This window comes from Neofelis nebulosa, chromosome 7 (genome assembly GCF_028018385.1).
Source record: "Neofelis nebulosa isolate mNeoNeb1 chromosome 7, mNeoNeb1.pri, whole genome shotgun sequence".
Lineage (NCBI taxonomy): Eukaryota > Metazoa > Chordata > Mammalia > Carnivora > Felidae > Neofelis > Neofelis nebulosa.
The window spans coordinates 106,236,960-106,264,902 of NC_080788.1; the positions used below are offsets into that span (position 1 = coordinate 106,236,960).

General features: G+C 37.3%; 1 protein-coding gene across 2 annotated transcripts; it reads left to right on the plus strand.

The window, feature by feature from the left end:
* On the plus strand, positions 1–27,796 carry ACTR10 (actin related protein 10). 2 transcript variants are annotated; one of them, XM_058739167.1, is made up of 14 exons: positions 157–223; positions 2,611–2,683; positions 4,754–4,867; positions 5,146–5,228; positions 6,013–6,121; positions 10,271–10,378; positions 12,359–12,426; positions 12,824–12,903; positions 17,739–17,774; positions 19,887–19,966; positions 20,046–20,119; positions 24,184–24,265; positions 25,533–25,734; positions 27,376–27,796. In XM_058739167.1, exons 3-14 carry the CDS (start codon positions 4,865–4,867, stop codon positions 27,555–27,557), a joined length of 1,107 nt encoding a protein of 368 aa, XP_058595150.1. In that variant the 5' UTR covers positions 157–223; positions 2,611–2,683; positions 4,754–4,864; the 3' UTR covers positions 27,558–27,796. The 2 variants fall into 2 exon arrangements, with proteins under 2 accessions (XP_058595149.1, XP_058595150.1); XM_058739166.1 differs by lacking the exon at positions 4,754–4,867 and having other exon boundaries at positions 1–223.
* The last annotated feature ends 147 nt before the right edge of the window (positions 27,797–27,943 follow it).

Genomic DNA, 27,943 nt, shown 5'->3' on the forward strand with positions numbered 1-27,943 from the left:
GACAGCCCGGGCCCGGAGCGCCGCGGCCACCTGAGGTCCCCGCCGTCGCCACGCCCGCGCGCTGTCGCTTCGGCCCCGCCCCTCCGAGAGCCGAAGCTGGTGGGTTCCAAGACTGTACTCTCTTTCTTACTGTTCTCCGTACTACCATGCCTCTGTATGAAGGCCTGGGGAGCGGCGGGGAGAAAACGGCAGTCGTGATAGACCTAGGAGAGGCTTTTACCAAGTGAGTGGCGGCGGCGCTGGCTGCGGTCGTCCCCGGGGGAGGGCGGGTGGTCGAGGCCCCGGCCGGGTCCCCCCAGGCTCGCTGGGCAGGTCGCCGGGTCTCCACTTTTTCCTCCCGCACCTCCGCGAATGACGGCCCGTATTCCTTTCACTGTGAGCGATACGAATCCCGAGGATCCGGTTCTGACTGTTGGGGAGGCCCAGGAGGCTTCGAGAGAATTGTCTTCTCCGCTGGTATCTTCCATGCAGGGGATGACAGCGATGACTTAGACCCTTATCCTGGTCTTGTTTGCTTGGGAAGGTAGCAACCGAACTAACGTAGACATAATTTATTGAGTGGAGCGGCTGTTGGTACTGGAAATTCGAGTACAAGACAGAGCCATTGCTCCCCAAGAGTAGGAAGTCAAATGAGAGAAACTGCACACATAAACAAAGAGGTGAAGCCCTGTAGGTAAGACGAGATCCTTTGTTGCACCGCCCCCCCCCCCGCCCCAAAATCTTAGATTAGGAAATTTGACGTTTTAAAAGGCAACTTGTAAACACTAGAGTATTAGTTTTCAATCTTTTGGATGGCATAGATCCCTTTGACGACCGAAAGAAAACCACAGATGCACAAACCTTAAAATATTTGCACAGGGTTTCAGGGTTTGGCGAACCATCACAGTGGTCCTTGGACTTCAGGTTGAGAGCCCTTGTACCAGGTTCAAGAGAGAGGAAAGTAACAGCCAGAATTGCCTCATATAGGTATTTGAAATAGAAACATCTGAAAATCTTTATATATATCTGAACATTGCCTAATATATAGTAGATGTTTAATAATTATTTGTTGAGTAAAGGGTCAAAACCGCCTATTTAAGAATTAGACTTCAGGTGCTTCAGAATTGGATTAAACATAGTTCTTGATCCATGACATTCTCTTAGTGTTCTATGCAAAATCTTCCCTTATTTATGTTTTCTTATTTTAAAGGCTTATTTTAATACCATAATAAGTACCTTGAGACTGACAAAGATAATTACTCTGGCTATGAGGAAATGAGAAGCAGAAAGCTATACAGGAAGGTGATTATTGACAAAGACAACAGGAGGGTGATAAGATGAATTTATGAAGTAAAAGAAAGGAATTGAAATCAACCAGTGGGTTGTTGCATCCTGGGGAATTTGAGAACTGGTGTAAGTAAACATGATGTGACTAGTAGAAGATAGAAAGAACTATTTGGGGATAGGAGAGCAGTACTGAAAACTAGACAGGACAGGAGGAGATAATGTTAAAACTAAACTCACATGGTGATCATTTTTAGCAGCATTTTTTGGAAAGTTTTGTTGTACTAACATGAAACATACATGGAAATACCTAAATACTCAGGAGAAGCCTTTTTGGGTTTTTTTGTTTGTTTTTATAAAGGATGAATTAGGGGGCACCTGGGTGGCTCAATCCATTAAGCGTCCGACTTCAGCTCAGGTCACGATCTCACAGTTCGTGGGTTTGAGTCCTGCGTCAGTCTCTGTGCTGACAGCTCAGAGCCTGGAGCCTGCTTTGGATTCTGTGTCTCCCTTTCTCTCTGCCCTCCCCTGTTCGTGTTCTGTCTCTCAAAAATAAATAAACATTATAAATAAGTAAATAATAAGAGGATTGAATATACATAACAGTGAAGACTATAATAATATGGGCAGAAGCTTATTGTGTGAGTTCATGATGTGTGAACAGCGTGATTATGTCAAATATGCATAGTGTAAAAAAAAAAAAAAATAGACCAAAAGCAAACACATCAATATGGAAGCTAATAATATAAGAATGATGGAATTATGAGTAACTTATAATTATAACCCTGGATTTCTACTACATTATGGGATTTCATTATGTGAAATAAAATCCCATAATGTAGTAGAAATCCAGTGTTATAGAGATATGCTCCCTGAAACTAAGGTAAAATTTATTTTTTAAAAAAAGTTTATTTATTTTGAGAGAGCAGGGGAGGGGCAGAGACAAGGAGAGAGAGAGAATCCTGAGCAGGTTCCATGCTGTGAACACGAACTGTGAAATCATAATCTGAGCTGAAATCATGAGTTGGATGCCTGACTGAACCACCTAGGCACCCTAGGTAAAATTTAAAACTAAAAAAAAAGTGCATGCTGATCTGAAATTCTGAAATAGTATACTGGTTTACAATATCACTAATTTGAAACAATTTTTCTTTTTACCTATAATATACAATAATGGATTGGATGGTATTTCTTTTTAGTTTCTTTGCCCCTTTGAATACATCAGAGATGTTTTCATATGTTTTTTGTGACCACTGCTTTGAAACAACGGTAGAAAAACTTGCTTCTGTGACAAATACACAGAAAGAATGTTGTAAGTTGAATGTTTCAATTTTCTGTTATTTGCAGGTGTGGATTTGCTGGAGAAACTGGTCCAAGATGCATAATTCCTAGTGTGATAAAAAAAGCTGGCCTGCCTAAGGTATTTTTTTTTTTAACAATTTACCAAAACAAATGCTGTACTGTAAACTTTTTTTTTTAATGTTTATTTACTTATTTTGAGAGAGATAGTAAGAGAGCACGCACACACGAGCAGGGGAGGGACAGAGAGAGAGGGAGAGTAAGAATACCAAAATCCCAAGCAGGTTCTTGCCCGTAAGCGCAGAGCCCAATGCGGGCTCGATCTCACAATCATGAGATCATGACCTGAGTCAAAATCAAGAGTTGAAATGCTTAACCAAACTGACTGAGCCACCCACGTGCCCCTGTAAAGTATTTTTTATGTGACTTCAAGTAAGTTTGATTAGAACAGTGCTAAATATATAACTTATGACTGTATTCCAAGAAAAATTTTTTACATCATTATTTCATTTTAAAAGTTTCCTGCCAAAGCTAATTTGACAGATTAGGACTTATAGAACAATAGGAAGAATAATTTTTCATGCTATAGAATTCACCTATTAAAATCAAATACAGATGCTCCTGCCTTAACTTAATATTTGCTTTCCTGAAGAACTTCCCTTTGATCACAAATGGGAAAAGTAGGGCTGAGGGAGACCATGTAAAACCCATGTAACTTTGCAAAATAATAATTGATCCCTCAGGAAAAAATTGGAATAGCTTTGGCTTGCAACTGAGAGTGACTGGAGGCTCTCTCGGAGATAGTAAAAATAAAATGAAATGATGGATTGAAAACTTTGGTCAGTGGGTGTTGAGATTGGGCAGATGACAGGGTGTGGGGCCAATGGGGCTATTTATTGTTAAGGTGGAACCAAGAGGAAATGTAGCCCAGTGAAGAGTCATGAAAGGGTCTGCTTTGGAAAAGGAGCCTCTGGTACAGAAAATCATTTAAGCTTTTGAAAAATAGATCTGAAAGGATGCCTACCTGTTTGGTTACTGAGTTGATGATTCTCTTTCTTGATGAGAGTTATAACTGTTATAATTTTAGCTCCTCTTGCCTTACATGAACTAATAACAAACATAATACAAATTACATGTTATGCAGACATTATTCCCTTATTTAACAATGGGATATGATGATATTTGGTTTTATAAAACACATGTTGTAGCAGAATAGATTAGTACATCAATTTATATTTGGCATGGGGATGATCATTAAGATCAACACAAAATATGTTGATTCAGAAAGCTTTTTAATTATGCTTGATTAGGGAATCATTTTATTGATTGCAAAATTTTCTGCAAATCCTTGCGTTAATGTAATAGATATATGTGGTGTGGTATTCAAAATGTGATGGAAGTTCCTGTCTATTCACTTTTTATGTTATTTTGCTTTATAATACTTGATTTTAATGTGATACTTGATAAATTACTAGATAGATTCCTAAGAACTTTAACATTCTCGTTGACACTTTTCTTAGTGCTTTCAGCTTTTTTTTTTTTTAATTATTGTTTATTTTGAGAGAGAGAGAGAGAGCACAAGCAGGGAAGGAGTAGAGAGAGGGGGACCAGAGGATCTGAAGCAGGCTCTGCACTGACAACAGCGAGCCTGATGTGGGGCTCAGACTCACAAACGGTAACATGACCTGAGCCGAAGTCGGACACTCAACCGACAGAGCCGCCCAGGTGCCCCACTTCTTTCAGCTTTTATCTTCATCTGGAAAAGACAGATTTCTGTGAAGATTAATCTCTAATCAGCCATACATGGTTTGGAACCTTTTTTAAGCTACATAAAATCATGAAATTAGCGGAGCCAATGGTATTGTCATTAAAAGAGTAAATAGAGGTCTGCCAGTGATGCATCAGAGTACTTAGAGCTTTCTGAGGATCATAATTGAAGTCCTTGTTATGTATTGGTGTTGACTTAGCACTCATGGCTTGGGAGTGTTTGCCTATACTGTTGTAATGCTAATAGTGTATGTTCTCATTTTTACCACACGTATTTGTGAGCATGTACTTTGTGCCTGGTACTGTGTTAATTAAAGGAAGATGTATCATAGGCCCGACACCGTGTGCTTGGCCCTTGGAGTAGGTAGTCTGTTGGGAAGGTACACATTTTACGAGTAATTAAGTGGGATGATCTTATCAACAGGAAAGTGTTGGTGCTTTGAGAGTGACTTGCAGGTCCTGAACCAAGTCTGGAGTGTTTGAGGAGGCTTTTCATACTTTTTAATCAGTGCTGATTTTTATCAGTCCTGGCAAAATGGTAAGTCCAGATAGAGGAAAAATTCGAATGAACATAGCTCTCTGCTTGTGAACACATACTTTTATCCCCATAAACCAAAAGTTGTGTCATCTTCGATGAGCCAATTCTTAAAGATTCCTAATTTAAGTGATTAATTTATATTTAGGGTTTGTATTTATTCTCAATACAGATTACTTTTGATGTATTACTGGGAAATGGATTAGTACAATAAATAAGCATATATTAATTTGAAATTATTTTGTTATTATAAATTAATAAGTCATTTTAATTTTTTGTAGCCTATCAAAGTTGTTCAATATAATATCAATACAGAAGAATTATATTCCTACTTAAAGGAATTCATCCACATACTGTATTTCAGGTAAGATTTAGTTATGGTTCCCCCCCCCCCCAGCTTTTGTGATTAGATTTTCCTAATGCCAGTCATAGTGATATTTGGTTGTGTTACATCTGATGCAAAAAAGAGTTGTCTTCCATTACCGTTTTTACTTGTTTATTTTCAGCCGTTTCCAAAATATATTTCAAGACTAGACAATTGGCAAGCATAAGAGATACTGAAAGCAAATTAAATGTTCATTTATAAAGGAGGTTGGATAATTAAATTATTATATATCCATATAGTGAAACACTTTATAGCCATTAAAAAAGAGTTCTGTATATGTAGTTATATAAAAGGTGTCTTAGATATATTGATATTTGAAAAAAGTCGCAGAACAACATCTATGGAATAAATATTTCTGTTAAAATACGTGCATACACATGGACAATAATGAAGATATACAAACTGCTGTAAGTAGTAGTTTCTGTGTAGTCGAAGTGTAAAATATTTGTACTTTTCAAATTATAAACTTCTATTATATTTGGAGTTTTATGAGCATATATTACTTTCGTAACCTAAGAAAAGAAAAAAATCTTTTTAGTGCTTCAAGTGTGTATTCAGACTAGGCTGTAACTTTTGTTTTCTGAGATAATTGCGTTAACAAAGATCGTGACACAGTGCACGGCATGTAATAAAAGGTCAGGAATGTTATCTTTACCAAGTAATAAAATGAAGATGTCTTTCTCTTCTTAACAAAATTGCACTATGTGCCAAAATAGATACAAACTTTTATTTACATTTATAAATGAAAGCTATCACCTTCCAGGCATCTATTGGTGAATCCTAGAGACCGCCGAGTTGTGGTTATCGAGTCGGTATTATGTCCTTCCCACTTCAGAGAGACACTCACTCGTGTTCTTTTCAAGTATTTTGAGGTACCTATTTTTATGTTGTTTCTTTTTAATTTTTTTTATGTTTATTTATTTTGAGAGACATAGCAGGGGAAGGGAGGGAGAGGGAGGGAGAGGGGAGAGAGAATCCCAAGCAGGCTCTGCACTGAGAGGGCTTGAACCCACAACTGTGAGATCATGACCTGAGCCAAAATTAAGAGTTGGATGCTTAACCTACTGAGCCACCCAGGCACCCCAGCTGTTGTTGTTGTTAAAGAGATTCATTACTTTGCCTTCTTAAAAAAATTTTTTTATTGTTTATTTTTATTTTTGAGAGAGAGAGAGAATGACAGAGTGTGAGGAGGGGAGGGGCAGAGAGAGATGGAGAATCTGAAAGCAGCTCCAGCCTCTGAGCTGTCAACATAGAGCCTGATATGGCGCTCAAACTCACGAACTGCGAGATTAGGACTTGAACTGAAGTCAGATGTCTAACCTACTGAGACACCCAGGCGCCCCATTACTTTGCTTTTTAATTTTTTTTTTTTTTAATATTTATTTTTGAGGGAGAAAGAGAGCATGAGTGGGGGAGGAGCAGAGACAGAGGGAGACACAGAATCCAAAGCAGGCTCCAGGCTCTGAGCTGTCAGCACAGAGCCCAATGGGGGGGGCTCTAACTGGCAAACTGTGAGATCATGAGCTGAGCCAAAGTCAGACACTTAACGGACTGAACCACCCAGGCGCCCCTGTTGTTGTTTTTAGTAGGTACTAAAGCTTAAACTAAAAGATCCTCATTAATTAAAGCTTAAACTAAAAGATCCTCATTAATTTCCTTCATTGTATATACTACACAATCCATTTAAGAAACCAGGTGAGAATACACTCAAACCACTTTAAATTGACCATTTATTTTCTTTTCTTTGTATGGTTATTTCACATGTAATCAGCATTTCATCTAATACTTAGAAAACTGAAGATTTCTTCTTAGTGATATTTTCTTTTTTTTTTAATGTTTATTTTTGAGAGAGAGAGAGAGAGAGCGCGCGCGCGTGCGCGCGCGCGCGCACAAGAGGGGGAGGGGCAGAGAGAGAAGGAGCCACAGAATCCAAAGCAGGCCCCAGGCTCTGAGATGTCAGCACAGAACCCAACATAGGGCTTGAACTCACGAACCGTGAGATCATGACTTGAGCCAAAGTTGGATGCTTAACCAACTGAGCCACCCAGGTGCCCCTCTTATTGGTATTTCTGTTATTTATTTATTTTAATATAGGTTTTTATGTTAGGGGACTTTTTTAGAATTAAAAGATACATTCTTTACTATGGAGCTTATGATGTATTTTTTGCAGGTCTTTCTGGTTTCCAGTGTTTAGTTACTCTGACTGCTCTAAACTCTTTAGTTCTTTCATGTTAGTCTTTAAATTCCTATTATATATAAAAAAAAATCCCTACTATACCAAGAAATTCCTATTAAATAAAAAAAAATTCGTATTATATCTTATTATATCTAATATTCAAATAATGTCTCCCTTAGAGTAAGTGTGCAGTGCTAGGAATGACTCTCAAATCTTGATTGTGATAATATTACTTACAGTTTTCATTTTATAGGGGTCAAGATTATTTAAAAACCAAAATTATGGTTTAAGATGATTATATTTCATTTTAGGCCAGAATCCTTATTATTCAAATTTTTGAAAATTTTTGCCGTACACATTTAGGGTTTTTCAACAAGGGAGACTAGAAGATTGTAGAAAATGTGTATAATGGGTGAGAAATTAGGGGTGCCTGAGTAGCTTAGTCAGTTGAACATCTGACTCTTGATTTCAGCTCAGGTCACAATTCCAGGGTTGTGGGATCTCATCTCGTGTCGGGCTCTGTACTGAGCATGGAGCCTGCTTAAGATCCTCTCTCTTTGCCATTCTCCCTGCTTGCGTTCTCTCTTTCTCCAAAAATTAAAAAAGAAAGAAAAAGAAAGAAAGAAAGAAAGAAAGAAAGAAAGAAAGAAAGAAAGAAAGAAAGAAAGAAAGAGAAAGAAATTAAGCACATAACAATTTATTTTTCATATATTCTACTGAGCTCAAAATATATCAGAAATCACAATGCATTTATGAGTAAAGAACAGTTAATATTTCTAAGTTATAGTTTAGTAAGGCAGGCCCAGAGAAACAGGTTACATATTCTCCTGTACTTACTGATGTCATAAACTTAGGGATTTGGTTTGCCGTTTAGAAAAAAAACAAAACAGGAAGCAGCATCAACACTTATCTGAATAAAACAGATGAGTATATTTACATTTAGAGCTTTAAGTGGGTTTGTGTTGGTATCCTTATCTTGTATGTGGCTGGAAACCTGCTGTGTCTACTTAGATAATGGAACTACAGCCATTATTTTTAGCATTTAGTTATGAGGACTTTCATATTTTGATTGAATATTTATTTAATATTTGAGGTGTCACCAGATCTGGAAAATTCTCACTGAAAAATGTCACATAGAACCAAAGATTTTTATAGATCTTCAATTTAATTTTAACTGCTATATTATATTTTAGAACTAGAGTTCAGGGTCGTCCAGGTAGCTCAGTCAGTTAAGTGTCCAACTCTTGATTTCAACTCAGGTCATGATCTCAGAGTTCATGAGCTCAAACCCTGTGGCAGGCTCTGTGCTGACAGTGCGAAGTCTGCTTGGGATTCTCTCTCCCTCTCTCTTCCCCTCCTTGGCTCATGCATGTGCTTGGGTTCTCTATCTTTCTCTGAAAATAAATTAATTAATTAAAAAAAAATAAATACAGGGCGCCTGGGTGTCTCAGTCGGTTGAGCGTCTGACTTCGGCTCAGGTCATAATTTTGCAGTTGACGAGTTCGAGCCCCACGTTGGGCTCTGTGCTGACAGCTCAGAGCCTGGAGCCTGCTTTAAATTCTGTGTCTCCCGGGGCGCCTGGGTGGCGCAGTCGGTTAAGCGTCCGACTTCAGCCAGGTCACGATCTCGCGGTCCGTGAGTTCGAGCCCCGCGTCGGGCTCTGGGCTGATGGCTCAGAGCCTGGAGCCTGTTTCCGATTCTGTGTCTCCCTCTGTCTCTGCCCCTCCCCCGTTCATGCTCTGTCTCTCTCTGTCCCCAAAATAAATAAAAAACGTTGAAAAAAAAAAAAATTTTAAATTCTGTGTCTCCCTCTCTCTCTGCCTCTCCCCCGCTCATGCTGTGTCTCTCTCTGTCTCAAAAATAAAGATAAGCATTAAAATAAATAGATAGATAGATAGATACAGTTCATATTACAAACTTTGTGAATAAAGACAATCAAGAATCTTTTTCTTGGGGCGCCTGGGTAGCTCAGTCGGTTAAGCATCCAACTTTGGCTATGTTCATGATCTCATTGCTCATGAGTTTGAGCCCCGCATCAGGCTCTGTGCTGACAGCTGGGACAGAGCCTGGAGCCTGCTTCAGATTCTGTCTCTGTCTCTCTACCCCTCCTCTGCTCGTGTCGCGTGCTCTCTCTTTCTCTCTCTCTCTCCCCGCCAATGTAAAATAAAACATTAAATTAAAATAGAATAAATAAAAAAGAATCCTTTTCTTAATTTTCATTTTGATGACAGAAGTATCTCTTTATTTTTTTAATTTAATATCTTCCTTAGAATTTATGTTTCTGTATCTCTTCTTTTATCTCTTTGATTTTTTCCTCCAAAAGACAAAGAGCAAGAATTAATAAAAATGTTTCATAATTGTCATTTGGAATAAAAACAACTTAAAGGATTTAAGGAGTGGTTTTTTTTGTTTGTTTTTAAAATTTTTTTTTTTAACATTTATTTATTTTTGAGACAGAGAGAGACAGAGCATGAACGGGGAAGGGTCAGAGAGAGAGGGAGACACAGAATCCAAAACAGGCTCCAGGCTCTGAGCTGTCAGCACAGAGCCCGATGCAGGGCTTGAACTCACGGACCACGAGATCATGACCTGAACTGAAGTTGGACGCTTAACCGACTGAGCCACCCAGGCGCCCAGGAGTGTTTTTATTTATTATGGTATATAGTTAGATTATGTAAATTCAGATAAATCAACAAACAGCCATAAAATGGTTGAAAAGCTATCTAAATATAATGTTAACTGTGAATTTTTTCAAGTATATTTGAAATATAAGGGAAGCATCTTCGACTACTAATACTTCAGGTTTTGTTGTTGTAATTGTTATTTTGGTTTTGCTCTTTCCCAGGTTCCATCTGTCCTACTTGCTCCAAGTCATCTAATGGCTCTTCTGACACTTGGAATAAATTCGGCCATGGTTCTGGATTGTGGATATAGGGAGAGCCTCGTGTTACCTGTATCTTTTTTTTGTCAAAAGCTTATTTCACAGCTTTTACTTTACTTTCCCAGTAATTAGGCTTATTATGATTGGTGTTTGTGGTATCAAACTGTTTTGGGTTACCATATACAAATATGAATTCCCATGTAGAAAAAATTCACAAGATTGTCATGAGACTGAAATTTGGTGGAAATTACCATTATGACATGGTCCCAGTATATACTCCAGGGATCAGACCTCTTGAATATCATGTTCAGTTTTTAAGAAGAACATCAGCTAATTAGGATGTGTCATAGGACTTGACTATCTTAGTCACGTTCTAAGAAAAGGTAATACAAAGAGTAATTGGAGAAAGTGAAATGAGAAAGTTAAATCAAGAAAAAACATGAAATCTGCCTTCAGATAGCTGAAGGACTTACTGTGGGAAAATGAGTACGTTTTCTCCTTTTTCTATTTCTGCAGGCTATCACAGAGGCAATAGCGCGTAGGGTTTATGATGTTGGTTTTGGAATCAAATACGTAAGTGGTAAATCTTAGCTATGCTTCTTACTATCTATATGATATTAGTCAAGTAATCTCTTTGGGCTTTAGGTCTCTCAACTATGAGATGAGAATTAAAATATTTCCACCTCATGGAGGGGTATTGTGTGACTTAAATGGGGTAATGTATGTAAAGTATTTAGCATATGATCTGGCATGTAATAGTTGCTCAGCAAGTGCCGTAGTTTTTGTATCAATCACCATTGGGAAGAACTTCCTCGTAATTCATGCTGTCCGAAAATGGAATTAGTGACTGAATACACTGGTGCATTCCTTGTCATTAGAAGCAGGGTATAGGTAAAGGCTGTTAGAAATGTTACAGTGCACATGGCTCCAGTGAAAACGAGATTGAAATCTCTAAATCCATGATTCTTGAGCAGTTTTGAGATCTACATACGTGTTTATTAGAAGAAATGCTTGTGGGCATGAAATCAAGAATCAGTAGCTCCTAAATTAGGTAGTATCTTTTTGATTTATCTTTTTTAAACTTTTTAAATATTTTTTTAAGTTTATTTTGAGAGAGAGAGAGAGTATGCACAAGACAGGGAGAGGGGCAGAGGGAGAGAATCCCAAGCAGGCTCCACACGGTCAGTGCAGAGTCCATTGTGGGGGGCGGGGCTCCAACACATGAACCCTGAGGTCATGACCTGAGCTGAAACCGAGAATCCGTTGCTTAACTGACAGAGCCACCCAGGCACCCTGGTAATAGCTTTTTAAATATAAACTATTTTGTGTTTATATCTTGTAACAATCCTGCCACGCAAGTAGTATTCTCCTTATTATATAAATGAGAAGATGGAAAGTTGGGATAGTTGACTGCAGGTCATATAAGCGTATAGCCAAGGCATATAACCATGTTTGTTTCTAAAGCCAGTGCTCTTACCAATATATATATATTTTTAAACATTGTACTTACAGGCAATATGGAAAATAAGGTAGCAAATCTTCAGTACAGTATTGTCCACTATCCTCTCAGCTCTAGTAGAAATACAACGTGAGACATATGTAATTTAAAATTTTTCTAGTAGCTACATTTTTAAAGTATAAGTGAAAGATGCAATTACTGTATTTAACCCAATATATTCAAACTATTAGTTCCACATAAGCTGTATAAAAACTATAATGAGATATTTTATAGGGCTTTCTGTATGTGTGTGTTAAGTCTTCTAAATTTGGTATTGGGTTTGTTCTTACAGCACATCTGAATTCAAACTGGCCACATTTCAAGTTCTCAGTAGCTACTTTATCAGTTCTAACTAATGAATTCTGTGTGTGTATGTGTGGGTGTGTGTAACCTTTGTCTTTGGAGAAAATTTTGAAAAAAGACTGATATTTTGTACCTCTTAAAAATATTGAGAACCTGTTACCAAAGCTGACTTAATACGCAGAAGGTAAGGAAAATACCAAGGAAACCACATTTTATCTCCTAAAATGGTTACATCCTTGACTACCCTATAGATATATGAAGGGATCCCAGTACTGAATTGTTGGGGAGCACTCCCTCTAGGAGGAAAAGCTCTTCACAAGTAAGTTTCTTGGGATTTAGCACATTTGCTTCACCTGTGCCACAAAAACATGTTAATATTTTGACAGTATCAATAGAAGGTTGATGGACATTTAATGTCACTCATTCCATTCTCTCTTAGCCTTGAATGTATTCATCTTTTTTATTTTATTTTTTTAATTTATATCCAATTTAGTTAGCACATAGTGCAATGATTTCAGGAATAGATTGCTTAACGCCCTTTACCCATTTAGCCCATCCCCCCCCCCAATGTATTCATCTTTTAAGGATAAAACCACTTTTGTGTAAAGCATTATAACCCACTATGATGTGGTAAAAGTATTAAATAAGAGAAGGTATCAAGTGCAATATTTTAATTCCATCCAGTAACTTTTTTTTTTTTTTTTTTTAACCTTCAGGGAGTTGGAAACTCAGCTACTGGAACAATGTACTGTTGACACAGGTGCTGCTAAAGAGCAGAGCCTTCCCTCTGTGATGGGTAAAACTATTTTCAACTATTTAATACTGGTTTATATTCCCTTTTCATTCTTCGGTTCATATTGGTTTTTTGCCCCATTGTATAGTTACTCTCTTTTCCCTCACGTCACTCTAATGACATTGCTTCAGTTATAGGGTTATTCTTCACCTCTTAATCAAGTTCAGTAATTTAATCTTAGTCATACTTTCTAGACTTGTGGCATTGTGGATTATCATATACTCTTTTTTTTTTTTTAAGTTTATTTTTGGGGGGAAGGTCAGAGAGAGAAGTTGGGGGGTGGGGAGAGAAACAGAAACCCAAGCAGGTTCCATGCCGCCAGCACAGAGCTTGACATGGGGCTCGAAATCACAAACTGCGAGATCATGACCCAAGCCAAAACAAGTGTCAGATGCCCAACCAACTGAGCCACCCAGGTGCCCCTGTCCTACACTCTTGATATTATCTCTTCCCTTGGCATTCTGAGCTCTCTTCCTTTATGATGTTCTATTATTTCTCCAGGTATTCCTTGGTTCCCCCTGTTTTTGCTTTCTCTACTGATATTCCCTAGGGATCCGTTCTTTTATTTCTTTTTCCCCCCCACTGGTTTTTAACAGTGATCTCATCTGTTTCCATAACTTCAGCTACATCAATATGCTGTTGATTCTCAAATGTGTCATTGGGCCTGACCTTTCTAAACTTGATACTCATATTTCCAACTCATTATTAGATGTAAACTAGGCATGTTTAGGTACCTCACATTTAAGACCTTCAAAATGGGAACACGTTATCTCTTCCATATTTATTTCAACAAATTGTTATCAGATAAAGATGCCGTCTTCCTTATCTCCCATTTTAGAAAACTGGGAGTTAAAAATCCTTTCAGTTCTCCCTCAGAAATCTCTTTTTAATCTCATCTCCTTTTCTCTATCATCTATACCACTGACCATCTGAAAACAAAGACATTGTAAACTAGACCCTCATTGTTTCTTGCTTGGATTGTTTCAGGAGACCATTCTCTGGACATATTCAGTCTATTTTCTTTTTTTTTTTTTTTTCATTTTTTTTTCTTTTTTTTTTTTTTTTCATTTTTTTTTCAGTCTATTTTCTACTGTTGCCAGGAGTAACTTCCACAATACAAACTTGATTACCTTGCTCTTTGGCTTGAGGGTTTCTGCTGGCTCCACAGCTTAAAATCCAAATTATTTGTTTGATAACACATTTCTTCCCAATCTGACTTTCTACCTTGTAGCCCTAACTATTCAACTTAACCCTGTGCACCTTTTTCAGCTACAGTAAATTTCGTATAGTTTTCCAGGCACCACTAGTCCTCCCGTAAACCTGAGCCTTCATACCTGGATGTTTTTCTTTGCCTGGTTGGGTTTTTCATCCCTCTACGTGACTCAGCCAGAGTGTCATTTTATTGTGAAGCCTTTCGCATTTCCCCCAAGCAGAATAAATTTCTCCCCTCTCTGTTAAGCCCTCACCAGCATTTATTACAGCACATATGACACATCCTCATTTACCCGTTAACTCACCAATTTCCTTCAGTACACTTTAGGGATCTGTCTTACTTGTTTTTCAATCTGAAGCACTTAGTATACTACCTAGGCACTAAATAAATGTTGGAAAGAGAAAGACAGGTTTTTAGGACGTTTATCCTTGCTTATATTGTTTTCCTGTTTTTCTTTTGGTAGTTAAGGTAATAATTGCATTCTTCTATATATTTTTCTTTTTTTTTTAATTTTATTTAAAAATTTAAAAAAATATATTTATTTATTTTTGAGAGAGAGAGACAGCATGTGAGCAGGGGAGGAGAAGAGAGAGAGGGAGACACAGAATCTGAAGCAGGCTCCAGGCTCTGAGCTGTCAGCACAGAGCCTGGCACAGGGCTTGAACTCATGAACCGTGAGATCATGACGTGAGCTGAAGTCGGACGCTTACCCGACTAAACCACCAGGGTGCCCCAGAGAGAGAGAATCTTAAGCATGGGCTCGATCCCAGGACCCTGGGATCATGACCTGAGCCAGACAAGGTCATCACATTAAGAGTCAGACACTCAACTGACTGAGCCACCCAGGCACCCCTAATTTATCTATTGCAGGTAAATTTTGTTACTCTTTTAGTATGTCATGGAGACAAAAGTATCCAAAGATAATGAGTTTAATGTAGCATTCGAAGTATTTTTAATAAAGATCTTTAAAAGTGATGATAACATTTCCTTACAATTCTGAACTGTACATTCTTGGATACCCTTTCTTTTTTTTTTTTTTTTTTTAATTTTTTTTTTTTTTTCAACATTTTTTTATTTATTTTTGGGACAGAGAGAGACAGAGCATGAACGGGGGAGGGGCAGAGACAGAGGGAGACACAGAATCGGAAACAGGCTCCAGGCTCCGAGCCATCAGCCCAGAGCCTGACGCGGGGCTCGAACTCACGGACCGCGAGATCGTGACCTGGCTGAAGTCGGACGCTTAACCGACTGCGCCACCCAGGCGCCCCTTGGATACCCTTTCTTTAACCAACCATCGTGGTCTCTGATTCTAATCTTTCTGTGACATATTTTCCCAAATCTGAGTCTTTGATAGCCTTGCAGTCCTACTGATTGAGGAATTAAATCATATCATTGTTTGCTGAAGGACAGGTGTAGGAGGATCAGAAATGCAAATACATTTAAAATATCTCTTGTCAAGGTTCTTAGCAAGGAGGAGACGCAAATCTCATGTATATGTGGGTATCCTTATATGAACTTTGAATGAGTTTTTGCATTTAGTTTTTGGAACCTAGTTCAAAAAGAATAAATACATTAAAGTAACTTATAAAGACTAACCCAAGTACATTGATTCAACAAAAAGTGTACAGTTAAAAGCAAATTATGGGGCGCCTGGGTGGCGCAGTCGGTTAAGCGTCCGACTTCAGCCAGGTCACGATCTCGCGGTCCGTGAGTTCGAGCCCCGCGTCAGGCTCTGGGCCGATGGCTCGGAGCCTGGAGCCTGTTTCCGATTCTGTGTCTCCCTCTCTCTCTGCCCCTCCCCCGTTCATGCTCTGTCTCTCTCTGTCCCAAAAATAAATAAAAAATGTTGAAAAAAAAAAATTAAAAAAAAAATAAATAAATAAAAAAAAAAAATAAAAGCAAATTATATAAGAATATAGGGGGGTAGCATCTACTCCCAGCTAAAATAAGGGTTTTCTTTTCTTTTCTTTTTTTTTTTAATTTTTTTTTCAACGTTTTTTATTTATTTTTGGGACAGAGAGAGACAGAGCATGAACGGGGGAGGGGCAGAGACAGAGGGAGACACAGAATCGGAAACAGGCTCCAGGCTCCGAGCCATCAGCCCAGAGCCTGACGCGGAGCTCGAACTCACAGACCGCGAGATCGTGACCTGGCTGAAGTCGGACGCTTAACCGACTGCGCCACCCAGGCGCCCCAAGGGTTTTATTTTCAAGCCTGCTTTACATTTTTTTTTTTTTTTTTTTTTTGCCTAAAGAAAACTGTTTCTCATGTTACAAAATTTCTTTGTTACATTTTGAAATTCATTTGAATATGCCTAAAGAAAATATAACATTAATTGAATGTTCCAGTTTTTAGCACTTACATTATAGTTACATTTCTCTCATCTCTTTATAGCCAAATTAAAATTTTTTTGGAAATCTCTATCCTTTTGTGAGGTACGTTCCAACACTTAAGGACAGAAGTCTTCAAAGTTTTTGATCACACACTGACCCCATCAGTAAAAAGCTTTTGAGCATATACCTTCAATACATATGTGTGTTTATAAGTTGTGTGTATACCACTATGACTATATTATGAAACACACAAAAGTAAGAATTTGGGAAGGACAAGATAATGGTAAATAATAATTCTAACGTTATACTTAACTAGGGCTAAAAGTTTTTTATTCCTCAAAACAAGGTGATAAAATATTTTTTTAAGGGTTATGGCTTAATATTTTGAAGGTGTGGCTTTCAAGTTTAATTTCTATTAATACTTAGTTTTAGTGGCTGCCATAACTTAAAGATATAGCTAACAAGGTATGTAAGTTCAGATGGAAGAAGTGCATGATTACCCTTATTAAATCATGATTCCATTTTCAGCTATAAATTTCTGTCTTCTTTGATATAAATAATTTGTTCTTATAAATCAGAATATTTTTATATAATTAACAATGAGTTAAAAAGTCTGAGTTTAGAAGATTTTAATTTTAGGTTAGAAAATTTTGTTTCTGAGCCTGACTTAGAGAACTAGATTTTTAGCAACAAAATCACATAAAAATGGTAATATATCCAAACATCCACCTTCTAGAGGCTCCCTAAATTGTATCGATTTCTTTGAATGGATACATTCTTGCTCACTTTTTTAAATGTCACCTTTACCTTGAAGAAAAAAAGTTGAGAGTCTGTGCCTGATCCTTTCTAAAAATAAGTATTAGGTTAGCATATTACTGACATCACAGAAGGATAAGGAAACTTGAAACCTCACTTTTTGTACAAGAAAAATTAATAACTCCTATTTCTTCTAAGTATTTTACCACAAGATACCCAACAAATCTTTTTATAGCAGAAAGGATTGTTGTGGTCAATTTCTATGTGGTGCCAATTATTCTAATATATTATTAGATCTTGTTTTTATCCAAGTTTTGAGTGTGTGATATCTGGTAGGACTTGGTGCACATCTGGCTTCAACTTCTGTGCTTTGGCTTGGCTTTGAAAAATGGTGATGTTTCTATTTGGCTTTTAAAAAGCTACAGTACTTAGCTCTTTAAAAAATTTTGCTCAAATGGAAAGTGGAAATGTGAGTGCAATTTAATGGACTGCTTTTGCTTATTATTAAACTTCTCTAAATAAAATTTCTGTTTTAGGTTCAATTCCAGAAGGTGTCCTAGAGGACATTAAAGGTAAACTAAGTTCCCACTTTTGTCCCTTTTATCCTTAAGTATTAGTTTAGAGGGCATGTGTTTCTAAATATTTACAGATGTACAACATATATTCAATTGATAATGTAATATCCTAAAAGTATTTAATATACAGGATAAGCTATGTTGTGATAATGTAAATAAAATGTTTATTTTCCTTTAGATTTATGGAAGCTTTTGCCATTATTTATGATGTCTTATTGAAGAAACTACAATTATAGAGTATATAGTAATACCAGGGAATTAATAGTTTGCACAGTATGAATTAACAGATAAACTGCTTAAGAAAGCCACTGGTTTTATGTTGTATAGAATTTTTTTTACTCTAGTTTTTAAATACATATATACAAGGTTAATCATTTTACTGACTTTAGAAGTTCTATATTTGGGGCCAAAATATATTGGATTCACTTTTTTTTTTTTAATTTTTAATGTTTAGTTTTGAGAGAGAGAGAGAGAGTGCTCGTGTGCGAGCACAAGTGGGGGAGGGGCAGAGAGAGAGGGAGACACAGAATCTGAAACAGGCTCCAGGCTCTGAGCTGTCAGCACAGAGCCCGACTTGAGGCTTGAACCCACGAACTGTGAGATCATGACCTGAGCCAGAGTTGGACGCTTAACCAACTAAACCATGCAGGCACCCTTGGAGTTGCTTTAAAAAGATATATTACTTCTTTGCTAGAGTGTATTTTTATGATAATGTTTAAATTGAGTTTTCTGGTATTTTGATTCACTAAAAGGAAAAGCATTTAAAATATAATTTCATATTCTTCAGTACTGACAATGTCATGTAAAATTCATAAGAGAGAATCAGACAATAATGGATTTTAGAATTAAATGACACCTGAAGATAATCTGGTGTGGTTGGGGCCCTGAACAAAAGTGATTTGTTCAGTGTAATACTGTAGGTAGGGTTAGAGCTGGAGCTGAAAGATGGATCTTGTTCTTCGTTATGTTGTTTACTTATGTGACATGATTACCTAAAATTTCTTCACTTATTGTAATACCTGAGTTTTACAATATGTAGATACTTATCTTGCTTTGATATTTATGAGGACTTGAATAAAATAGATAATACCCGAGTAACTTGAGCACCTAGCTTACTATTAGCATATTAGTATATTGTAGATTCTCAATATGTTTTAACGAATAAAAAGACTCTTATTATGATACATATATTTAACGTGTTTTGCAAGTAATTGACCAAGTCATTAGATTTTTCACATTCAACATTAATTTTGTTTCTATTTAAACATTTTTTATTCCTTACCTTCTGAAAATATTTTGAAGCAGCTTGTTATAAAAGGTACTTTGCAACTCAAATAATTTTTCACAGAATAAATGTTCAAAGTGAAAAAAAAAAGTGGGATAGAGGGAAAATGGTAGTGTTGGGGTATGCTAGAGGTAGAAAATAATACGCCAAAAAACCCTAAACTAAGGGAGCCTTACTGCAGCTAAGAGCAAAATTTAGCCTTGCGTCTGTTCTGAACACGATTTTTATTTTATTTTTATTTTTTATTTTTGTAGAGAGAAAAGAGTGCATGCAAACAGGGGAGGGGGCAGACGAAGAGAGAGAGAATCTTAAGCAGGCTCCACACTGAGCATGGAGCCTGACACAGTTTGATCCATGACCCTGGGCTCATGACCTGAGCCAAAATCAAGAGTTGGACCTTCAACCAACTGAGCTATTCAGGCAACCCTGGCCAACCAAGATTTTTAAAAAGAATCAAATAGATAAGATTAGGGATAGCAGTGGTTCAAAGGAACATGGTACTCAGAATAGCTACATATTCATAATACTAAATTTTATTATGGTACTCTTTATGCCAGGAATATAAAAAATATAGTTTTCTCAGAGGTGTTTTATTTTTAATGTGGTTTTATGAAAGATGAGCACACAACATATATTATTCCTCAGTGAATGAAAAAGTTTTTTATTTGTGAATAAATTCTCATAACCAAACTAAAGGCAGAGATAGTTTGTAAAATCTGAAGGAATAGCTGACCAGTATGTCCACTTGAATAGAATTGTTTTAACTGGGACAGAGATCGATTCAATCACAAACCATAACAAAATCTCCTTTTCTTTCTTATAAGTGCGCACTTGCTTTGTAAGTGATCTGAAACGTGGATTAAAAATCCAAGCAGCAAAATTTAATATTGATGGGAATACTGAGGTAAGTTAAAAATAAATGTATATTCTTTTTTTCAGAGGTTATAACCTATGTATTTATGCTTATGATATTTATATTTCAGCGTCCCTCACCACCCCCAAATGTTGACTACCCATTAGATGGAGAGAAGATTTTACATGTTCTTGGATCAATCAGGTAGACCTTAATTTTTATGAGCAAAATAATGAACTGAAATGAATTTTTGGCTTTTAAAAATATATAAGCCTTTAATATTGCTGATTTAACAATTTTATGTGTTTTTCAGTACGCCTCCCTGTTCGTGATTTATTTTATTCAACTTCTTCATTTTGAAAAGTTTTATTTTGTAAAATTTTTAAAATTATATAAAAATATTTAAATTAAAAAAAATTTTTTTCCTGCTCTTCATAGTAATTTAGAAGTAATGGAACTATTCTTCAAGGTAGAGAATAAAGTACAATACTTTAAAACAGGGTTCAGCAAACCTTTTTTGTAAAGAGGTTTGTGAGCCATATGGTCTCTGTTGCAAGTACTCAAGTCTACAATTTGGAATGCAAAATCAGCCACAAGACAATATGTAAATGAATGAGCATGGCTGTGTTCCAATTTACAAAGATAAGTGGGCTGGATTTGGCTTACAGGCCATAGTTTGCTGGCACCTGCTTTGAAACGTCATGTTAGAAGGAACGCGTTCTTCCAAATGTGCTAAATCTTAAGGACCAGTTAGTAATTCACTTTTTCATTTTCTTTAGATTATTCTATCCAATGATGCTATATAAGTTACAGACTTACATAATTATATTGGTAACAGTAGCATTTTGTTCATGTACAAGCTTTATAATATTTGTATGTACAGGGGCACCTGGGTGGCTCAGTTGGTTGAGCATCTGACTCTTGATTTCAGCTCAGGTCATGATCCCAGGGTCGTGGGATCGAGCCCTGCATCGGGCTCTGCACGGAGTGTGGAGCTTGCTTGGGATTCTCTCTCACTCCCTTTGCCCCTCTCTCCTGGTCACACGTGCACTTTCTCTAAAATAACAGTAAAAATAAATAGTTTGTAGCTCTTATAAAAAAAATAAAAAATAAAATTTGTATTTATAAGTTTCATTTGTAAACTATTAGATCAGAAGATGCCACAGAAAAGAATTTGTAGATAGTGAAGATCTGAGGTAACACAGAGGTTGAGATCTATAAGGGTGAGCATGAATACACAGATGTTACAGATGGTAGGGTAGGAGAACAACAGAGTGAGAATGTAATACTTTTTGGTAGTAGCTTTTATCATTTTACCTCTTCTTTAGGTTATACTCCTTAAATTACTGTTTTAAATTTTCTCCAGGTTGTATAGTAGAGCCCAAAATACAAGAAGAAAATAAATGTTGAAGGAGATGAATATGCAACTTTTTGGTTCACAATAGCTTTTTGGTTATTTGGGAATAAAAAAAACACTGTGTCTCACATTTCAGACCCAGTGGATTTACAGTCGTCTGCTCATGTGTTTTTTCCTACAAAAAATCGAGTTCCACTGAAACATAATTAGACACGGTTCAGACCACACACACAGTTCGTAAGTCAGAAGGGTCATTTGAATTTTTAAGTGCAGTGAGAACTTAAAGTTATTTGTGTATCCGTCTTGGTACAGAATTCCTATTGGTGGTTTTTTTAGACTTTTATACTTGGATTACCTGTATTAAAAAGATTTTAAAAATGATTGTCTTTTCGAAGCTTTCAACAGTTCACATAGAAAAATAACTTATTTTCTACCCCTAGTATTTTGTGGGTTAAGTAACAGTAAAATTGCGTAATTTCAATATCAAATCTATTGGCAATAAAAGACTTGGAACAAGAAAACTGTTGTTCCGTAAGCATTCAACTCAACTGGTAGGAGTGGAATTCTGCAGGCATTACAGCAAGTGGCTGACTACCTACGAGTGTTCAGCATACTGCAGGCCTCAGTAACCTTACTGATGACATGAGGAGCTAGTGAGTGGGTGGAGTCTCATGAAGAGAATTTTATGTTTTGAAGAAGATTCAAGAAAGCTTCAGAGTGTTGGGCATAGTCTGATCTAAATCTTATTTTTAAGAAATAGTGTTTATATATGCGTATGCGTAGGTAGTTTTGTATTGCATTGCTTAGGATTTAGTTTGGCCACCAGTGACACAAACCTGACACTAGTGGCTTCACCAAGATAGGAGTTTGCCTCTCTCTTTTCAGGTTTGTTTGTTTGTTTGTTTGTTTGTTTGTTTGTTTGTTTTTGAGAGGGAGGGAAGGAAGGAGGAGGTGAGCTGGGCAGGGGCAGAGGGAGGAAGGGAGAGAATCCCAAGCAGACTCCATGCTATCAGCACAGAGCTCCACGTGGGGCTGGAACTCACGAACTGTGAGACCATGACTGGAGCGGACATCAATAGTCGGTGCTTTGCCAACTGAGCCCCTCGGGCGCCCCGTCTCTCTCTTTTAAAAGAAGCTCAGAGGTAGATAGTCCAGGAATGGTATGACAGCTCCCACCAGGGACCCAAACATCCTTCATCTTTCATCCTTTTGGGGGTAGCCCTGTCCTTAGATACCAGGGTGGTATCTATATCAATACAGTTAAAGCTACTATATCTGTGTTTAAAGCAAGCAGCCCTAGGAAGGAAAAGAAAAAAGTGCTCCTGTCCTTTTTTTTTTTTTTTTTAATTTTTTTTTCAACGTTTTTTATTTATTTTTGGGACAGAGAGAGACAGAGCATGAACGGGGGAGGGGCAGAGAGAGAGGGAGACACAGAATCGGAAACAGGCTCCAGGCTCCGAGCCATCAGCCCAGAGCCTGACGCGGGGCTCAAACTCACGGACCGCGAGATCGTGACCTGGCTGAAGTCGGACGCTTAACCGACTGCGCCACCCAGGCGCCCCATCCTGTCCTTTTTAAGGAGATGTCTTTCAGAAGTCCCAAATGCCACTTCTGCCTCCATCTCATTGTCTGTTCCTTAGCTACACATCTAACTGCAAGGGAGGCAGGTAAATACAGTGTTTCAACTGGAGGAGGGCATTATATCCAGCTTAAAAATGGAGCTCTTTTTTTCTTTCAAATTACAGGATTTACAGGATATTGCAAAGATGATATAGGAAAGCCTCATGTACTCTTCATGCAGTTTCTCCCAATGGTTACACCTTACTTAACTGTAGTACAATAGCAAAACCAGTAAATTGGCATCAGTGTAACATGTATATATAGTTTGTATAATTTTATCACATGTAGATTTCTGTAATCACACCACAATTAAGATATAGAACTATTCCATCACCACAAAGACCTTCCTTGTACTATCCCAAAATGGGTTCTTTTGAGAACAAATAGGAAAATGGAAAATGGGTATTTTATTAGGCAACTGGCAGTCTGCCATACGTTATTTTTAAAAACAAGAGAAATGCTTGGGGAGGGGATTGTTTTCAAATCTTTTGTATCACTACAGATCTTTTTTTTTTTTTTTAATGTTTACTTTTATTTTTGAGAGAGAGAGAGTGCACACAAGCAGGGGAGGGACAGAGAGTGAGGGGAACAGAGGATCTGAAGCCGGCTCTGTGCTGACAGCAGAGAGCCTGATGCAGGGCTCGAACTCATGAACTGTGACATATGACCTGAGACGAAGTTGGATGCTTAAATGACTAAGCCACCCCGGCGCCCCCAGATCTGTTTCTTGAATCTTAAGTAACTTTTATAGAATCACTTATTTTCTGTTATTAGGCTTAAGGAAGTATAACTGGGCAAAATGTCTGTTAATCTGTACATAATAATAGTTACAGTTAATACATAAGGAGGGCCTCCTGTGTGCCAGGCACTGTTCTATTGATTCATTGAATCCTCACCTCAAACACCTGTGAGGCAGGTGCTGGTCTCCTCATTTACAAATGCAAACACCTCGTGTTTTAATTTTTTTTTTAATGTTTATTGTTGAGAGGGAGAGACAGAGTGCAAGCGGGGGAGGAGCAGAGGGAAGAGGACGCAGAATCTGAGGCAGGCTCCAGGCTCTGAGCTGTTAGCACAGAGCTGAGCTTTGGGGCTCGAGCCTCTAAACTATCAGATCACGACCTGAGCCGAAGTCAGATGCTTAACCGACTGAGCCACCCATGTGCCCCCAAACACCTTCTGTTTTCATAATTATTCTATGTTAACATAGTACTGGTACTTAAAAAATAGAACTGATGATATATATTCTATCATATGATGCCAACAAAGCACTCTCTGTTTTTAATCTCACTAGAGATTCGGTTGTGGAAATTCTTTTTGAACAAGATAATGAAGAGAAATCAGTTGCCACTTTAATACTGGATTCTCTTATACAGGTATTTTGATTTTGCAAAAAGTTTCCATTTTAACTACAGCCCTTTAGAGAAACTGATGTTTTTGAGTAATCTCTCCACCCAATGTGGGCCTTGCATTGACACTTTCGAGATCCAGAGCCACATGCTGTACGGAATGAGCCAGCCAGGTGCCCTGAGGAAATTTTTACATGTTATCTTTTGTATTTTTATTTTAGCTGTTGGTTACAATGTTAGCTTTTCTGCTAAATGTTACAGTTTCAGAGTTTGACTTTGGCACTGAAATATGGCACTTAACAACATTTCAAACTCAGGGATAATAAGTGCTATCGTGTATTTTTTCCCTAGCAACAATATCAGATTTTTAGTTTGTACCTGGTACAGCTTGTAGTTTCTTTAAGTGCAGGTTTGGGTAGTACTGAATTTTAAATTCCATAGGGTATATGATAATGTCTTCTTTGTTTAATGACTGGAATCACAGAATTCCATGTGAAATACCGTCGATTTGGAAGATACTGCTACCTCTGGGGCTCTGCTCAGAGACTTTTATGAAAAATATAGCATCAGTGAAAGACTTTAACATTCTAATTCTTAGAACTGATGTGGAAACAGTTTTTCTTTTTTTTTTTTTTTTTTTTTTTTTAAATTTATTTTTGGGACAGAGAGAGACAGAGCATGAACGGGGGAGGGGCAGAGACAGAGGGAGACACAGAAGCGGAAACAGGCTCCAGGCTCTGAGCCATCAGCCCAGAGCCCGACGCGGGGCTCGAACTCACGGACCGCGAGATCGTGACCTGGCTGAAGTCGGACGCTTAACCGACTGCGCCACCCAGGCGCCCCTGGAAACAGTTTTTCTAAGAATGTTTTCTTCCCACTTGACAACTGGCTCTGGATATAATACTGTGAAGTTATCATATACTTTCTTTACTAAAAAAAGTAATGAAGTTCTTTTATTTCTTCTCCTATTCTTTGCTCGACTCAGTCATTCTGTCTTGAAAATGAGATTACTCACATATAACTACCGTGTGTCCTGTGGAACTTTAAATTCTAAACTGTTAGATTTTAAAATCTTTCAAGTTCCATGTAAGTATATAGCAATATTTTCATGGTTATATTTGCTACATGAAAAACTCCCTTGTTAAAGAAACCTTGCTGTGCGTTTTTTCTGTGGTAATAGTACTGATCACCTATTTAATTTATAACACATAATCTGTATATTGTCTTGAATCCAGTCAAGCATTATTCATACAGTTAAGGATAAATTCTTTTTTTTCTTTCTCTTTAATAACAGTGCCCAATAGACACCAGAAAGCAGCTCGCAGAGAATTTGGTAGTCATAGGTGGCACGTCGATGTTGCCAGGATTTCTCCACAGATTGCTGGCGGAAATAAGGTATTTGGTAGAAAAACCAAAATATAAAAAAGTACTCGGCACCAAGACATTCCGAATCCATACTCCACCTGCAAAGGCCAATTGTGTGGCATGGTTGGGAGGTAAGAATTTAGTTTTTACAATATAGATGATTATATGGTGATTGGTTCCTGAATGGTATATTAATGGCTGTAATAGATTCAGTGTTAAAAATCATTCACGTAACAAACTAATAGAACTATTAAATAATTTCCTTTGAACATTGACTTTTCCTTGAAGTGTTAATTTTCAGAGTTATATCCCTATTTCTCTTGGCGTTTGCACTTTAATTTTTTAAATAAACTTCATCCAATGAAAATCATTTCTCATAATAGTGATAGCTGTGCCTTTATTCCAGTGCTGCTACCATTGCTCAAGACATTTGTTTTAGTTCCTTCTAAAGCTAACCTGTGAGCCATATATGAGAATTGATCTCTTTATTTTATAATCACACTTTATTTTGTGACTGAGTTCATTGAATGATAGTTCATAGGAAATGATAGTTCCGTTGAAATCAGGAAATAGCCTAGAGCTAGTATATACATATGTACTTTGAAGAGAAAAACAAGCATGGATGTGTATACTTGTATAATTCTGCTATGTGTTTTATGATGCATTTACAGCTAATAGGTATCTTGATCATGAGAAAAAGTATTGAGATTTTATTATTTATTTATTTATTTTTAATGTTTATTAATTTTTGAGAGAGAGAGAGAGAGAGAGAGACAGAACAGGGGAGGAGCAGAGAGATAGGAAGACAGAATCAGAAGCAGGCTCCAGGCTCCGAGCTGTCAGCACAGAGCCCGACGCGGGGCCCAAACTCACAAGCCGTGAGATCATGACCTGAGCCGAAGCCGGATGCTTAACTGACTGAGCCACCCAGGTGCCCCTAAAAGTATTGAAATTTTAAATGAATGTTGTATTTCTTGTAAAGTAAAATTTGGTCAAAATGTAATTTTGGTCTAGGACAAATAGATTTAGTTACTGCATTATTTCTTATTTATTTTCTTTAAAAAATTTTTAATGTTTTTTTTTTATTTTTGAGAGAGGGAGAGAGACAGAGCATGAGTAAGGGAAGGGCAGAGAGAGAGGAAGATACAGGATCTGAAATGGTCTCCGGGCTCTGAGCTGTCAGCACAGAGCCCAACATGGGGCTTGAACTCACAGACCTTGAGATCAAAGTCTGACGCTTAACCTACTGAGGCACCCAGGAGCCCCAGTTACTGCATTATTTTTTAAAGACCACCTTGTGGGTCTTTATAAAGTCTTTAGCAGAGACTTGGGTGGCATTATAACGATGATTATTACGTTTTACAGTGCTGTTTTATTTATTGACATACAATCTTGGAATTGTGGCAAAGAAAACTAAAAGTATTATTTACTGTTTTTACACAGAATTAAAAATACTTTCCACTCCACTCTACCTCACCTGCTTTTAGACACAGTTAATGCTTGGTAGCATTTTCACTGTAGTCTGCTATAGGCCATTTAAGTCACTTTCACACAGGAATTGTGGCTTACCCTGTTACTCAAAATATAGGATACAAAACAGCTGCAATTAATTTGAAGAGTGACTATGCATTGCTGAATTTCAGCACTTCGCTCGTCAAATAATGAGTTGGACGTGTGTGTACATAAAATTTTCTGGTAAAAGTTTACATCTTAAATAAAAATGGTTTTTTTGGGTTTTTTCGTTTTTTTGTTTTGTTTTTTTAACCACACAGGAGCTATTTTTGGTGCACTACAAGACATACTTGGGAGCCGTTCAGTCTCAAAGGAATATTATAATCAGACAGGCCGTATACCTGATTGGTGTTCTCTTAACAACCCTCCGTTGGAGATGATGTTTGATGTCGGAAAAGCTCAGCCACCTCTGATGAAGAGAGCATTTTCCACTGAGAAATAAAAGTTTGATTAAAATTCAGCTTTGCTTCATATCAAGTATCTAATCGATTATAAGCAAATGGTACAAGGTATATAGGATGCTCTTAGAGATGACTTTATGGCAATGAAAACATTTCCGTAATGACTTTTTGCATTGCGATTCTTTTGACTTTTGTTTTTCTTGTGTAGTGGTAAAATGGTAGCTGATGCTTAATGAAATTTGTTGTATTTATATCAATAAAATATGGTAAAGCGGTTTAATTTTGGAAGTTTGTTACACAGTTTAATTTCAAAAGGAATATAACATTTTCCCTCCACAATTCACATAATCTGAGCTGAGCATTGGAAAGTTCATTAATTTCATTATTTTCAGCAATTATTTCAAGAATAAATAATATTACCATTACC

Excerpts from the sequence above, each read along its gene's own strand:
- ACTR10 (XM_058739166.1), top strand. The coding sequence starts at position 147 with ATGCCTCTGTATGAAGGCCTGGGGAGCGGCGGGGAGAAAACGGCAGTC. Across the intron at positions 12,427-12,823 it reads GGAGGAAAAGCTCTTCACAA|GGAGTTGGAAACTCAGCTAC; the intron begins GTAAGTTTCTTG and ends TTTAACCTTCAG. Across the intron at positions 12,904-17,738 it reads GAGCCTTCCCTCTGTGATGG|GTTCAATTCCAGAAGGTGTC; the intron begins GTAAAACTATTT and ends TTTCTGTTTTAG.